We start from the raw sequence: 16,599 nt of genomic DNA, 5'->3' as shown, positions 1-16,599 counted from the left end.
TAGCTTCAGCCATAGCGTAGCGTACAGAAATGCTACAGAATTACCAGTCTCCTCAGCATCCCATTTTCTAGTCTCCGAGCGCTTAAGCAGCAAAGATAAGCTGTCCAGTATTTGATAAGCCTGCATTTATATGCCTTGGTACAGCTTATAAAAAACCTGCTTAGGCCATATGCAGCAGTAGATTCTTCTGACATGACACACATGACCTTATGCGTTTCATCTAAAAGCAACTGTGATCTAGATTGTAAGGCACTAAAAAGTGCTGTCTGAGTCATGCATGACATGAACACCATCAGATTCACCCAGAGAAAAAAGTGAAAATTGGCATAAACACACTTTTCCCTTATTTATTATGTTTTTTTTCAGTGTTCATTCTAGGTCTGAGAGAATGAGGCTCAATATAATAGTTAGCTGATCCCTCTGCCTGTCAAACCTTGAGCTGCTTTGTTTTATCATTGGCAGGATTTACGAGCGTGTGATAGACCCTCCACAGATGGAACTGACTTCTGGCAGCAGTGTTTGGGTGGGACAGCATAGTCACAAACATGGTTTATTCAAGGTAAGACTATCATGCCAAAATTTTGAAGAATTTAAGTTAGTTCATGGTCTTGTTAGGAAAGGATTTTGCCCCCCATTGTACCATATGAATCCTTCTCCAAGGTACCGTGTGTAGGTGTTGTAGTGAGGCTGAGACAGGCCAGGATGGTGGCATCATACAGTGGTGAGTGTAAAGGTTGTTGACCAGCTTCCCATCCAAATGCTATTCCAGTCAACTTTTTAATCACCATTGTGGTGCCAGACGAAACCACCACTGTCTCACTGACTTACCCCAAATTCATAATTCACTCATAGTGTTTACATTCAAAGTAGAATGGGGGGCTGCTTCCTGTGATCTTTCGAAAAGATTTTTGGTTTAATGAAATGTGGCTTTTTGATTATTTGTGTTCTGTCCTAGAGAAACATGTCGTAAAGCAAAGAAATTTTTTTTATATATATAAACTACCAGATATGTAAATATATACATGCTAACCAAACGACCAGAAAGCATAGTTTTTGCCTATTAAAAAAGCTGATGGGATAGTAAGTTTGGAATGGGAGACATATTATGCATTATAATAAAGATCTGGGCTTAGAGATGTATATATTGGTCATTACCATGCACACTATTAAGAATTAGATGACCACAACATCAAAGTTCCACCATAGAACTGGTTGAACTGGTTTAGACAGATGTCCAGTTTAGCAGAATAATTTCAATAAGTCGGATTGGGAGACATATTATGCATCATTACAAAGGTTTAAGGGAATAAATGTACTACCATATAACCCATAGTATTTGCGCATTTCCAGCGTCTGACTTTTGCAGTCATGTTTTAGGTAAGAAGACAAATTCTCAAAATGTTACATTTAATTAAATTGAAATTACTTTGAGAGCTCGAAATACCAGATTGGGAGTGCTGAAAAAGTAAATTGTGTGCACATTTAGGCATTTTGTGAGTTCAGTGGGAATATTAAGCTAAATTGTGCAAACAATTTAGTACAACATCCCTATGAAAAAAATGTCTGTGGCCCCTCCAGGGCCCCATTAGTGCATCTGTTACAGTTTTTACTGTTATGTCACTGAAAATGTTATTTATATTGCAAAAGAAAAATAAATTGAATATTAATATTTAGACATATAAATATAAATAATAAAAACAACATTTTAAGACATGGACATTAAGATATAGCATGTACTGTAAGTGGAATGTACAATAAGGGGTCGATTCTCTCGTCAAGCATTTAAGTCAAAAAAAGAAGTATGATTAATCCATCAAGCAAGAAAAGAAAAGTTACAGCCTTGATGATTTTGGCAACAAGCAAATCTTGGAACATGGACTGTTTTGTTTACATTGTGAATCTAATTGAAATCTGCAGCATCGTTTTTAATTTGAAAATGAAAGCAGGCAGTAACCCTACTGCACTAATGTTTGGTCATTCTCAGAAAACATGAGAATTCTTCAACAAAAAAAGTAAATGTTATAGTGAAATACAGTGTCTTTTGTGCAGAGCAATTGACAAAACTTACATTAACTTATCAGGAATATAAAAATTATGTAATTTATAGCTGATTTAAAGATTCCTTACCCATTTTCCCCAAAAGACACTACTGTGTCTTATGGAATGAACCGGAATTCAAAATGGAGCATTTCACAATCCACCTGGAAACATGCCATGCATTCACTGCTGGTCAGTTACATCTAGACATCTCGATGGAAACTATAGCAGTGGCAGTGTCAATGAATGTAGGTAATACTTCACAGTAGGAAAGTATTAAGGGTTAAATAAAGTCAATCTGAATTTGTGATCTCACTTTTTATTTTGAGCATCAGATTGAAATGGCAGGACAGAGTGGATAAATTTTCCTGCCCTCCACCCTGACCAAGCAGGGAAAATCCTTGTATGTCAGCCTTGTTTTTAACTGACTTTAAAGAAAATCCTTTTTGATGGACATTTAAACCTTTTATTTTAAATGTGTCTTCTGTAGTATTGTTATATAGTATTATTTCTGTCAAGTACTATTTGTTTATGTAATTAAACATATATTGCTAGACATAGACTTGGTCTTCTTCATCTCAGCTGGAACATACAGGTTCTTACCTGGTTCTTACTTGGTTCTTACTTGATTTGGTTCCATCTGATGTGGTCTTTGGCAACATGTTGTGCCTTGCTCCAGAAAAGGTTCACCTCCTTATGTTCAGATGTTATTGTCCTCCACCATATATCTTTAGGGCAGTTTTGTTTCATCCTTCTGAGTTCATCGGAGAACTTTAGGGATACAGTCTTGGTCTATTCTTAACACATGTCCTAGGCATCTCAGACAGTGCCGTTTGATCTGAAGTACTACACTCTGGCGTTTAATTTTCCTGCAGAGCACATCAGGCCTGAATACCCCAGAGATCCTTCTCAGACATCCATTTTGGAAGACGTAGAGTGATCTCATGTCACTTTGAGTTACCTCCCAGCATTCTGTGCCATGCAGAACTCTATTCACATTGCTGTTATACAGTTGTATCTTGGTTTGTAGGGTGTACTCCTTTGACCTCCAGATAGACTGAAGTGTAGCAGAAGCACTATGAGCTTTCACTAACCTTTCCCTGATGTCCTTGCTGGCTGCATTATCAGCACTAAACAATGCTTCCTAGATAAGCAAATTCCATTTTATACTCAAGAGGCTCACCATTAATTGTGGCTGGTGCACGAGTTGAGTTTAAGCACATAATTTTGGTTTTGTGGGGGTTGATTTTCAGGGCAGTGTGTTCATATCTGTTCAGTTTTTTAGTGTCCTCCTTTAGATAGACATGTTTGGAGGACAGTACAGCAAGGTCATCTGCAAAGTCAAGGTCTTCAGACTGGAACAGTAGGGTCCTTTGGATGCCTGTGGACTTGTGTGACATGGTACTGCACATGATCCAATCAATCACAGCTAGGAAGATATAGTATTAGGGGGGATAACCCGGCATTGTCGTACACCCGACCCAACCAGGAACCACTCTGTTAAGTGGCCATTGAGAATAATACTGCATTCACAATATTGGTAATACAAATTAATCATGGTGATAATATTTGGAGGAACTCAGTATGACCTTAAGATCTTCCAAAGGGTGTTGCAATGGAGGCTGTTAACTCATCGTTTCCTGATCCCTGCCTGTTCTTGTTTCAGCTTGATATCAGTAGCTGCATCAATGTTTATCAAAAGAACTCAGCAAAAGATTTTAGATGATATTAAGAAAAGCATAATGCCTCTCCAGTTGTCAAGGACTTGGAGGTTTCCTTTGTTTGGGACACTCGCAAACAGTCCTTTAGTCCAATCATCAGGGTTTGTGTCCTTTCCCCAGATGTTTTGGAAAAAGGTCAGTAGGAACCTTGGTTGAAGTAATGAGATAAGCCTTTAACATCACAGCATACAGCAATCAGCTGTAACATTACAATCACCTGCATAGAGTCTCAAAACAGCTCTGACCCACTGAGGCATGGACGACATGAGACCTCTGCATGCTGTGATTACATGCTTAATTTTGACCTTTGTGGGGGGACTAGCATCAATGTTCAGGACAGTGTCTGCAGGTGGTGGATGGGCAGGGTCCTCTTTTTCTGGTTGGTTAAGTACCTCGCAGAAATGCACCCAGTAAACTGCCTGCTCGTGCTTTGTTGTGAGCTTGTGGCCATTTTCGTCTTTCTTTAGAACAGATAGACAGGTGTTCTTACCACAGAGCTGTTTAGTGATTTTATAAACCATGTTCATTTTTCCCCTGGTGACAGAGAGTTTGGCTTCACATGCCATTTCATTGACAGAGGTCCTCTTATTTCTCCTAGTGCTGCTTTTTACCTCTTTTTTCCCTGTAGGCTAGATGTATCTGTTGTTGGAGCCTTTATGATTTGATGCTCAACAGCCTGGCTTTCAGTTGTTTCTTTCTTCAGTTTTCTCCCATGTTCCAGGTGTTAACTATTCCTTATTCCATTTCTTTCTGTAGCCTAAGATGCTTGCAGCTGTTTCTATGTGGATGTTCTCTATATACTCGCATTTGGTATTAATATTAGGGCCTGCAGTGCTTTCAGCTAGTGCACCAGACTGATTCCTCACTTCTACTAAAAACGCTTGATCTTATGACATTTGTATTTCGCAATATAAAGATTTTTCCTGAGTTGATATTTCTGCTGTGTGTTACGTAGTTTCAGCTTAATGGTTGCAATAACAAGGTGGTTGGTCACTGCTGACATTAGCACTGTGACAAACTTTAACATCTCGGAAAGACCTGCACCATTTCCCATTAATCAGGACAAGTTGAACTGGATGGTTGTACGATCATCAGGTGATTACCAAGTTAGCTTTTCGACAGTTAAAATATGATTTTTGAACTTTGTTAGGAACTTGAGTCAGGGAAATTTAAGGGTTTAGTTGTTTTTATGCTTCTAAATACACATAAGGTCACATTAAATATTGCCGTACCAGAAATTAGCTGAGATAAACCTAACTCATGAAAGATTTAATAAACGATGAGCAGCTAGCAGCAATTTTTAAAGGAAATAAATCAGCCTACAAGGCCATGAAAGAGATAAAAATAGCGTTAAATTTGTCTCATTAATATATGGATAATTTTGCATCACAAATACACCTATGGAAGTGCTAAACTTTAAGACAGGGGTCTCCAACTCCGGTCCTGGAGAGCTACTGTACTATCCAGTAGGTTTTCTGTCCCTCTTGGCTTCTGATGAGCCACACCTGTTCCTGGTATTTACCTGAGAGCAGGTGTGACTCATCAGAAGCCGGGTAGGATAGAAAACCTACTGGATTGTAGCTCTCCAGGACCGGAGTTGGAGACCCCTGCTTTAAGAAAATGCGAAGATGAAATGTAGACTACTGGAAATAAATGAAGTGCCCCATTTGACTGGTCTCTGAGGATGATCTTCAGTATGTTTCTTTTTTTTCTGCTGGAGTTTCCTTCAGAGTAATTAACTGAAACTGTAGCTGGCTGGAAGTATTGTGCTTATCACGCCATTCTATGTACACTCCAGATACTGCATTATGGAGGGTGGCTGTGTCTAAGATGCTGGAACTATCATGTCTTGCTCTAACAGTCATGTCACATTTAACAACCACTTGGACCACAAGCCTTGGTTTTCCCAAATGCTTATCCACAGAGTAACTGAGATTTTTGCCCCAGTCTGCATCCTGCTGTATGAACAGAATTTATTTGTCACTGTGTCTGTCCAATTAAAGTCTGTTGAAGTTGCAGCCACGTGATTGGATGTTTGGAGGAGCAGGCTATGTGTGTTAATAAGCAGGTGAACCTAATAAAGTGTCCTCTGAGTATAGTCTTATGCAGTATGTATTGTAGTTTTTAGTGAATCCCCCCTCCCCTCTGTTTCTACCTGCAACATATTTTTCTTTTATGTTTTCCCCAGGGAATCATTCAAGATGTCAAGTTTATTTTTGCTCCAAATGGTTACATTGCGCAGTGTCCAAACCTTAATCGCAGTAAGTACTACATGGCCTTGACAAGTTTCCTTGGGAGTTGCCAGGAGTTGCCATTATTCCTGTGATGTAAAGTGCCCTGAAAAAGTTTTCGCACCCTTTCTACAATTTTCATTTCCTGAAACTACTACATTTCGATCAACAATTTTCTTTTAAAAATAAAAGATTTACGGTTAAACTGGCTGTAAGAAAAATCATGCAAACGAAATGCATAGCAGGGAAAAAAGTAGTTCCTTTGACAAAGCAAAAGGTCAGATTTAAAACTAGCAATAAATTTTATTCCCAAAATATACGAGTGTGAAAAGGTTTAACCCTTTAGAAATATCTGGTTTTCTGCATGAATGGCTCCTGAAATGTGATCTGATCTTTTCTTAATAATAAATAGTCCTGTTTAAGAAATGCACACAATATTTTACACACACAACATACACATGTTTAAATTTATAAATTTGGATACCCGATTTGAACAATTAAGGTATTTCATGAGAAATGTACATATCACAAGGATAATTGCCTCTTGAAAAGAATGCAATTGGAGTGTTCCATCAGTATGTGGCAGAGACAAACTCAATACTTACTTTCACTTTGTAACAGAAGTCCTGAAGTCACTCTGTCTTAAGTATTATGAAACTTTGTTTTACAAAATCATTTGTCTGGGCCTTTGGTTCTTTAGCTTGATGTGTGTATCTCTGTTTCCCTTTTCCATATTGAGCCTGTCCATCATGTAGTGATTTTCTGAGCCTGGTACAAGGCATCATGGATCTTCAGGAGCTCCTTGCTAAGATGACTGTAAAGGTTAGTATTCCATGGTCCATTTTAAGTATTGCACATCAACTGTAACCATTGAAGACCAACTAAAGGGTACTTAAATACAGTTTAATTTAAGATGATTTTATGTGGCTGGAAAATTCTCAGCGTAGTAGCGTCACAGTAGAAGTATGTGCACAGTTATCAGTATTTTTCTTATAATGTTATCTGTTTCCAGGCCTTATTGCCCTTTCAGGGTAAGACAATTCTTGAAAATAAAAGGAAATTGGGTGTTTTGAAGATGAAATAAGCTTTGAAAAGTAACCTTATTCTGTTCCGATTGATTAGTTACAGTGACACTGTTCCATTTGGATATGCTACACAATAATTATAGTCGACAAAGAACTAGGTTTCTGTCAAAGTTATACTGTAGTGAAGTAGTCTAACTTTTACAGAAGTATGCCCACATAGATAAGTGTGAGCCTCAACACCGATGTAAAGCTACAGCTATTTGCTGAATTCCTAAGAACCAGAATGTGATGGAGGCATATTCCCTGTCTTCATGTGTGGTGTAGAGTAGTGTAGTTCCATTACTGCATATGCATTGCTGTGTGTCCCATTGAAAGAAAATTGCAGTTTTGATAGACTTCCTGCAGGGTCTCTGGAGACATTGCATTCCACGTGCATGTGCTCTTGGGAGTGACAGGGTGATTATAAAGGAGTGAGCATGTTCACCTTGGTCCTTATTGTATGTATGGCATCCAAGACATCAGATTGAAAATAACTTTGCACAAGAAGCTGATTTGAGTAAAATAAATGTTACTGACCCACAAATCATTAGAATCATAATGGAAAAAGTTGATAATGTGAATGCTAAAAATATATATTCAAATTCAGGGTTAATATCTAAATTGTTGCAGGCAGTTATTCCAGTAATTTGTTAAGTATATTAGGCTTTTGTTTTTATTATTGATTTTAGAATAAAATAATAATGGATACTTTATTGATCTCCTTGGGTAAATTGTCTTTATGCCTCCCTCAATTTGCTCTTTGTAGAGTAAGCTGTCTGCGAAGGGCAGCCACCTGTTGGGGTGCCCAGAGAGCTGGGGGTTAAGGGCCTTGCTCAAGGACCTGCAGATGTGCTGAGGCTGGGTTTGAAGCGGCACCTTGTGATTATAGGCACACAGGCTTAGCCCACAGAGCCACACGCTGCCCCTGACTACCATTGTTTTCCATCTGTTCATCCATCTTTCATAACTGCTTATCTAGTCCAGAACTGTTTTGCCTCAAGTGTGTGTGTGTGTGTGTGTGTGTGAGAGAGAAAGCAGTCAAGTATATATTACTGTCAGGGTTGGCGTCCATCTGACCCTGCCCTTTGTGTCTCCTCTGCGCTTGGCCAGCAGGTGCTGCTGACCATCCTGTCCTCCCTGTCCTTTGCCTTTCAGCCTCAGTGTGTCTATCCCTAATATGTTTTGACCGTTCCCTAAACTGCTGCCCAGCTCAGTGGGCTGAGCATGCGGTACAGTGGCATGTACTGTAGTTGCGTGTTTGGAGCCAACCTCACCTATTTTGTTTTTTGTTTTTCCTAGTGTTTTGTCCTTTGCTTCCCAGTTTTGGTTTATCCTTAGTTTGATATTGTGTAGCCTTGTGTTTAATTAGTCTTGTTTATGGTTCTCTGCCTCTTTCATGACTGTTATGTTTCACTTGTCTTGATTTTTCTCCTAGTGTAGTTTTTCCCTCTGTTTACTTAATTTCAGTTCCTTGGTTCTGTGTTCATTAGGGTAAGTTTCTTCACCTGTGTCATGTTGCCCTGTGCCATCATTCATTGGTTGTTTTTGATGATTCTCACCTGTCTTTTGTTAGTTTTTGTTATCATTGTATTTATGGGCTTGCCTTTGTTTATTTCAGTCGGTTACTGTGTGTGATGTTACGTACTCTGTGTGTGAGACTCTGTCTGTTATACAATCCTTCTACTTGTGTTACCCTGTTCCCTTGTTTGGTTACGTTATATTTTTTATAGTTCTTGTTTTCCCAGTTGGCTTTTTGACCCCTCGTTAATTTGTGCCCTTCCCAGCGTGTTCTGTTTTGTTAATAAACCCCTTTTGTCTTGGAGCCGCTAGTGGATTATCATCATTTTCCTGACTGCACAACAGAATGTATCATATTACATTCAGAGGACAAGTCTCCACAATGTGATAAAAACCTGTTATTTTGACATCGTGGAGGCATTTTTCTGACCCCTATATGGGTAAACTCAGTTTTATAAAAAACGAAAAATGAGTGTTAATCTTGTATTTTGTTTGGTTACTTAAGGTTACGGTTTAGGCTGGGTGAGCATTATAGCTAGGATTAGGGTTGTGCTCATGATAATGAATGGAGAGTTATCCCCAAAGATATACACTCCTGTCCAAAAAAATGGGCCAGATGCGAACTGCACAACATTAAACTTTGGCCCGTTTTTTTGCACAGGAATGTAGATGCCTAATCTGTGTGTATGTTTGTGTGTGTGCAGAAGGTCTGAAAAGGAGAGTAATTAACCATATTTAACCATTCGAAATGCCAGTTCACCCATCAGGCAAGATAAATGCACTTCTTCGCCAATATTCCTTGTTTTTTGGGGATTTAATAGCTATATTCTTAGTGAAAGAGCTAAGAGTTAAAATGTCTTGATTTACAAATATTGTTGATTGCAGTTACTGTCTTGGTTTTATTGTAAATAAGAGCATTCATTTTTTGGTGTCAGGCAGTAAATGAGATACATGTATGTTGTGTATATGGGGAAAAACAACCCATGGCTTCTCCAAACCTCTGCATATACAAGTTTTATTTCAAAAATATTTCACAGAGCCCCCCTAATGGTAAAATCCACCCCCACCCCTCCCCCAAAACACACACACGGGCACACAAAACAATATTCCACCGAAGCATCCTCATATTTTACATTTTAGGTGTTTCTTTGCCATTAAATTTTCTTTAAACATTACTAGCAGCTACAAATACATTAGAACACACAAAAGAATACAATTAACCTCATAATTTGTGTTAAAGGATTCTGCACATTGTTTTATAAATGAAATGTGCAATAAATGAATAAATATACCTCCCGACCTACATATCACAGGAAGGACTCAGGTAATTAACAAAAAAACACCCTTTATTAACTTTTATATCTCCAGGTGATCTACCTCAGTACTTCTAGAAATTGTAGAAGTTGCTGAGTGGGACAAGTATGGATCAGATATCTTGACCAAATGGCAGGGCTGTTCGGGGAATACAATGCTGTCATTTTTGACTACATTAAATCAATAATGAATTACACAGAACAAGAATTTAAACATTTAATGGGTAACTGTAACAACCTTAATGTGCATGTAAAATGAAAAGCAGCAGCATATTCAGATTCTCTTACTTGTTGCCACAGGTTTTCCCAGCAGACTCTAAGCAGTGACAAGAAATGATTTGATTTAGCTCAGTATTGTCTTTTTGGAATCCAAAGTCAGGTGTCTGATATCTCCTGGCGATCAATTCTTGTTAGCTTATTCACTTTACTCATTTTTGTGAAATTTCTCACAAATGTGCCACACTATGTGTGTCCAAGGATGAAAATGATTATGATTGGCTCAGAGAGTACATGCAAAAGTCATGCAAAAACAGTGAAGTAAAAAAGAGTAAACCGGAAACTTAGAGATGGGATCAATCCCTATTAATTGTATTATTTGTTTATTTGGATTTTATACATTGATTATTCGACAATGGTGACTCATCCATAATTTAATTTCAGTGCTGCTTAGGAATCTTAACAACACATTATTATTTAAAAAATGATTGAAAAACTATTTCCATTTTTTAAATTCAGTGTAGTCTATTATATCTTGATCATTAACAGTGTGCCAAATGCGGAAAATGCCTATAAAATATTTCTTGTTAAATGTCACTAAATGGGTGAAAAAAATCAGAACCACACAATTAACAGGGTGTCACCTAAGATTGGGCCACTTTGACGCACGAGTTAAAAAGTGTCCCCCTTTTCCTTGTTAAAATGCCTTCTGATCCAGTTAAATCTTCTATTGATTTATTTCTGTTTAATCCTTAGTTGAATTATGCAGAGTCAAGGCTGACCCAGCTGGAGAAATGCCACTGTGAGAAGTCCTGCCAGCTGAGTGGTTTGCTGCACCGAGACACAGAACTCTGGGCAGAGCCAGACAACTGCAGGAATTGTGCTTGCAAGGTAGGTTCGACTTAAACCAGTCACAATTGAAACCATCTTAGTTTAGTTTATTTATTAATTAGATGGGCTGCCAAGCCACATTGCCATCTTATTCTGTGCTGTAATGCAATACAACTGTCATATATTTAACAGGTATTACTCCATAGATCCTGCATGTTCTTTCATGTTTAACCTTAAATAGAAAAGTATCAAATTTTAGCAATTTATGCTATACTTCCCAATATGAAATGGAGAAAAAAATGCTTTACTTGCCATTTGCACAAGTACATTGGAATGATCCTTTTCACATATTTACCTCCTTTGAGAGGTATACACACGCATACAGTATACTGTTGAGAGTGAAGCTTGGGGTCTGAGTGGGTTGGGGCAGTTTTCTTGGAACCTGTGGAGCATTTCAGGGATGAACTTGTTCAGCAGCAAGAATGTCACTATACTACCGAGGCTTGAACCAGTGACCTTCCAATCAGAGGTGTAACTCGCTAAGCCAAACACCAACTAATGCCTCATATATTTCTGCTTGGATACATACATGGGCAGCTATGGGTCATTGTACTTGTAGGGAAAGCTTAAAATGTCTATAGTTACTGCTGCAGTATACATTACTCAAACTAGGTGCAAACTTTAAGCCACTTTACCTGGAGGACATTCCGTCACTGAACTATAGAATTAAACGTTAAAAGGAATACTGAAAATTGTTATTGAAATTAGACTAATTTGTCAAATTCCTTATGAAATGCTTATCCCCATGTAGATTTTTGCATTGGCTGTTATACGGTGTACTTCAGGAGATATGGACTAACGGTCTGCATTGGCCTTTCTGGCAGAACGGGGTGGTCGAGTGCCGACGAATATCCTGTCCACCTCCTAACTGCTCTGCAGACTCTCTCCCAGTACACATCAAGGGCCACTGTTGCAAGAAGTGCAGCCGTAAGTGAAAACAACTTACCACAAGGAGACATGTGACAGTGAAACACAATTTTTTGCAAATGTTGCTGATTGTTTTTTCCAAAGATTGCTGTAAGAGCATGCTAGCGTAAGTCAGGCATGTTGCTTTGTTGAAGCCTTTGATGAGAGTTGGTGCATCTCAAAGGAGATGGACAACAGATGTGCCTGTGTATCTCTGTGCACAGGACAGTTCTTTTGTCACATTGTAGATTTTAACCTCAGACGTTTCCCAGCCGTTGTGCAAAAGAAGACATATATACTTTGCGGTTTTACTCATATTTCTATGTATCTCCATGGAGTTAATGGTATGCACTTTTCACAAACCACAGTAGCATTTCCAAAAATTGGAGACATATGGGCAGGATAAAATAAACATTATTATATGGTTATGATGTGAAGTACGTGTGTCAATTAAAATTTTTATTATTTGTACAGCAAAATGTAGCTTCATGGGTAAAGTGCTATCAGAAGGACAGCGTGTTTTGACAAAGGTCTGCAGAGAATGCAAGGTAATACTTCCGTTCTTTTTCAGTTGTGCATAATTCTGTTGTGGGATTTAATGCTAATATGGCTCCAGTGTACATTTGCCTGTTTTGTGTTTCATATAAAATTATCAAATTAAGTGGTTGGTTATGCTTTTCTCATAATGACCTGGGTATACCAGAGGAATGCAATGCAAGTGATTGTAGACCCTGTTTTAATAATCTTGTTTTCTGAATGCACAAGATTTTTCAGATTTGCGAATGTGGATTTATATATGTTTTGCAATTGTTTTTTTTTTGTTATATTCTTTGGACTTCAGGGAATACATATGGTTTTATCTCCAGTCCATTGTGCTGTAGACACTTTGCTTGTTAAGATAACTCAAAAACTGTTTAACATATCTTTGTCAAACTTTGCATAGGCAAAATTTGTGAGGAACTGGAACTAATTTAATTTTGAGGCATTTCTCCCCAAAATTGAAGCACTGCTTCACAGTGATGGCAAAAAAAAGCAATTTGACATTTGATCAAGTCAAAACGTTAACTAATAAAATATCTTTTTCAAATTTTGTAGAGGCATTGTAAGGGTACCAGACTGGAACTGGTTAAATTTTGAGTCTGATTGCTCCATAATTGAATAGTTGTAAGGTTGACTATCGGACCCTGATGAAAGTTATTGAATTTATTGAATTTTTAGCACTAGCCTGCCCGTTCGGCAAATTTTATCTATAGCAGCCAAATAACTGATTGGTGAAATGTATCAGTAAAAATTATTGTGGGATTATTAAATTGTATCACATTATTATTTATTTAGCTGTTTATTATTATTTTTGAGAGGTAGGGAGAGTGTGTAAGGTAGGCTTTTAATAATAGTTTCCTTAGACTGTGGAATTTTCATTCAGCGAAATTTATCACACAAAGTGCTCCAGGGTTACCAGAGAATGGCTTGGACCCTAAGCCTCACTTTCAACTGTGTACATGAAAAGGAGAACAATTTAACCATGTTTAACCATCCAAAACAAGAGTTCTGCCATCACGCAAGTTGCAGTCACTTGTTTCCCAGTATTCCTTGTTTTGTGGGCAGGGAAAAAATGAAAAGTAAAAAATACTTTGATTTGTAAATACTGTTCTTGTTGATTTGTAGCTAATCCCATGCATAGCCTGTGAATAAGGACATTCATTTTATGTTCCGTTTTTTATTATGAAAAACAACATGTCAATGTAGTCATGCAATTAAGTTTCTTGGTAAATGCGAGGATGAGAGTTTGCACCCTTCTTGCACAGTATATTGTGTGATCGCCACATATTGAAAAATAAAATGCTGTGTCCTATTGTGAACCAATGTAGGACATGGTTGGTCTTGTGTTTTCTGACCATGTGAGCACGTTAAACTAAAGCACGATTTAGTATTGCATCAATAGCTCTCCTGTAACTCAACAGGAACAAAAATATTAATGTTCATCATGTGCACAAAAAATACTGTCTGTGGCCCCTCCAGACCTCTTATATACCATTGTCATATTGGTGTACTTTGCAATAAATGTACAAGCACACATTCAGACCTGTATATGCATTTATTAACATTCAAATTTCCGCATGAGCCATCCAGCACTTCTAGAAATTGTACAGGTTATTGAGTATAAGACAAGTACAGTTTAGATGGGTAGCGTAAGTGACGGACCTGTCTGGGGAATAAAATGCTGTCATTTCCAACAGCAGCAGTTTTAGTTTTAATTAGCTGAATATTGCCATCTGTGCTATGGGGTTAAATCTTGCATTTGTTTATCATTTTTCCCTAAACCCTAACCCACAATCATCCTTATTTTGCTCTCAAAATTATGGTCTAAGTTTAGTGTAAGTTAGTCAGTCTTGGGAAAAGTCAGATTTGAGTTGAACGATCAGTAAAATGTTTTTATGGCATATTTAGTGTGTTTTGAAATATAAATTTGACACTTAGCTTTGCCCTTTCCTGTTCCTGGTCCTCAATTTTATTTTAAAGGTATTGTAAGTCTTACAAAATAATATAAGAAAGATCATTATTTTCCATGTTATTGATCCATAGTAATCCTGAAAATGAGTGCAGCACAAACCTCACAATGATAAAAAGGAAACTATGAGTTACACCTGTTTTATAATAAGCAAATATCATGGATGAGGGTTTATTGGTATATAAATTTGATGAAACCTTCTATACAACATGGTACTGGGTTTGAGTTTCCATGGCAACTGATCAGCAGCCCCCCCGCTTACAGTTAATGAAACTGAGTTGACTTTGGCGTGACTGATTACCTCTTTAGTGGTAAATAGGGTCAGTTCTTTTTACGATGGCAGTACCCTGCATATGTGGCAGACTACTGCTTCACTACCTGCTACACCTACTCACTGGCCACTTTATTAGGTACATCTTGCTAGCACTGGGTTGGATCCCCTTTTACCTTCAGAACCGCTTTCTTTCTTCATCTCATAGATTAAAAAAAGTGTTTTAAATATTATTAAGACACATTTTGATGTGATAGCATCACACAGTTGCTGCAGATTTGTCGACTACACCTTTCTTATGTAAATCTCCTATTCCACCACATCCCATAGGTGCTTTATTGGATCGGTGACTGTGGAAGAGTACAGTTTGAGTACAATGAACTCATTATCACGTTCAAAAGATTATTCTGAGATTATATGAGCTTTGTGACATGGTCCATTATCGTGCTGGAAGTAGCCATTAGAAGCTGGGTACACTGTGGTCGTAAAGGGATGGATATGGTCAGCAACAATACTCAGGTAGGCCGTGGCATTTAAACATTGCTTATTTGGTGCTAAGGGGCCCATAGTGTGCCAAGAAAATATTTCCCAGACGTTACACAACTACCAGCCTGAACTGTTGATACAGAACAAGACAAGACGGATCCATGCTTTCCTTTCTTTACGCCAAATTCTGACGCTATCATTTGAATATGGCAGCAGAACCCAAGATTTATCTGACCAGACAGCATCTTTCCAGTCTGCTAATGTCCACTTTTGGTGGCCCTGTGGCCACTGTGACCTCAGTTTCCTGTTCTTAGCTGACAGGAGTGGCACCCGGTGTGGTCTTCTGCTGCTGTAACCCATCTGCTTCAAGGTTTGAAGTGCTGTGCATTCAGAGGTGCTCTTATGCATTCCTTGCTTGTTACAAGTGGTTATTTGAATTACTCTTGCCTTTCTATCAGCTTGAACCAGTCTGCCCATTTGTCTTTGTCCTTTGCCATCAACAAGGCATTTATGTGTGAAAATCCCAGCTGATCAGCAGTTTTTGAAATGCTTATACCAGCTCATCTGGTACCAACACCTATGCCACATTCAAAGTCACTTAAATCACCTTTCTTCCCCATTCTGGTGTTTGATGTGAACATTAGCTGAAACTGCTAGCCTGTATCTACATGATTTTATGTATTGTCCCGCCGTTTTGTAGATTTTCCTGACACGATTGGCTGATTAGATATTTGCTACAACAAGTAGTTGATCAGGTGTACCTAATAAAGCGCCCATTGAGTGTATGTTCTGCCTTCATAAGCCTGATATATTTTTTTTTTACCCCCACCATTGCCTTATTTTTAGTTCACCAGTAATGATTTGTCAGGTTAGTTAAGTAACCACTTTAAAATGTCAGGTGCTAAGGATGAAGTGCCTCTTAAATCCCATTGTTTCTGTACTACTGCCTAGAGTCCTAGAGTGGAACTGATTTTCACTGACAATTGATTCCTTTAGTATATTCTCAGGATCTGTTTAAACTTTAATACCTTTGCAGTGCACTGTTTGATGTGATCCCACGGTGACATTATATGCCATGCTTTCCGTTCTTCCTAATATGCAGCTTCACTGATTACATTTGCGCCTTCTAATTCTACATTTATTGAATATGGTTTATATGCAGTGATATTCTCAGTGAAATGTCCTGAAGAGGGCTGCTTTGGATGCGAAGGGCACGCAATAGAGCCATTTTTGAAACTGCCTCCTACTAATGGTAATGCTTTAATGTGCTTAGTGTGCAGTGTATACCTGCAGCTCTTGTGTAGGGGCAGTGTTGTCTGAGAAATCATTTTTGAAAGCCAAGTAGTCAAATTACTTTTTGACTTGTACTGTAAATGCAGAGCTGTTTGTGACATGTCTCCCTTTATATTCACTAGCATTTGTTTCAGAAATGTCAA

The 16,599-nt window shown here is 38.2% G+C and overlaps 1 protein-coding gene across 1 annotated transcript in view; it reads left to right on the top strand.

The window, feature by feature from the left end:
* The window catches only part of LOC125723490 (protein kinase C-binding protein NELL1-like), a 217,441-nt gene that overhangs the window by 55,038 nt on the left and 145,804 nt on the right, over window positions 1-16,599 (top strand). The window contains exons 6-11 of the mRNA XM_049000104.1: window positions 463-559; window positions 5,947-6,019; window positions 6,729-6,811; window positions 10,857-10,991; window positions 11,816-11,918; window positions 12,372-12,445. Coding sequence (XP_048856061.1) covers window positions 463-559; window positions 5,947-6,019; window positions 6,729-6,811; window positions 10,857-10,991; window positions 11,816-11,918; window positions 12,372-12,445 — 565 coding nt within the window. The remainder of the gene's footprint in view (window positions 1-462; window positions 560-5,946; window positions 6,020-6,728; window positions 6,812-10,856; window positions 10,992-11,815; window positions 11,919-12,371; window positions 12,446-16,599) is intronic.

The sequence above is a fragment of the Brienomyrus brachyistius genome, unplaced genomic scaffold (assembly GCF_023856365.1).
Source record: "Brienomyrus brachyistius isolate T26 unplaced genomic scaffold, BBRACH_0.4 scaffold49, whole genome shotgun sequence".
In the NCBI taxonomy this organism is placed as follows: domain Eukaryota; kingdom Metazoa; phylum Chordata; class Actinopteri; order Osteoglossiformes; family Mormyridae; genus Brienomyrus; species Brienomyrus brachyistius.
The sequence above is the reverse complement of the archived record's forward strand: the minus strand, read 5'-3'. Positions and strand labels throughout refer to the sequence as shown.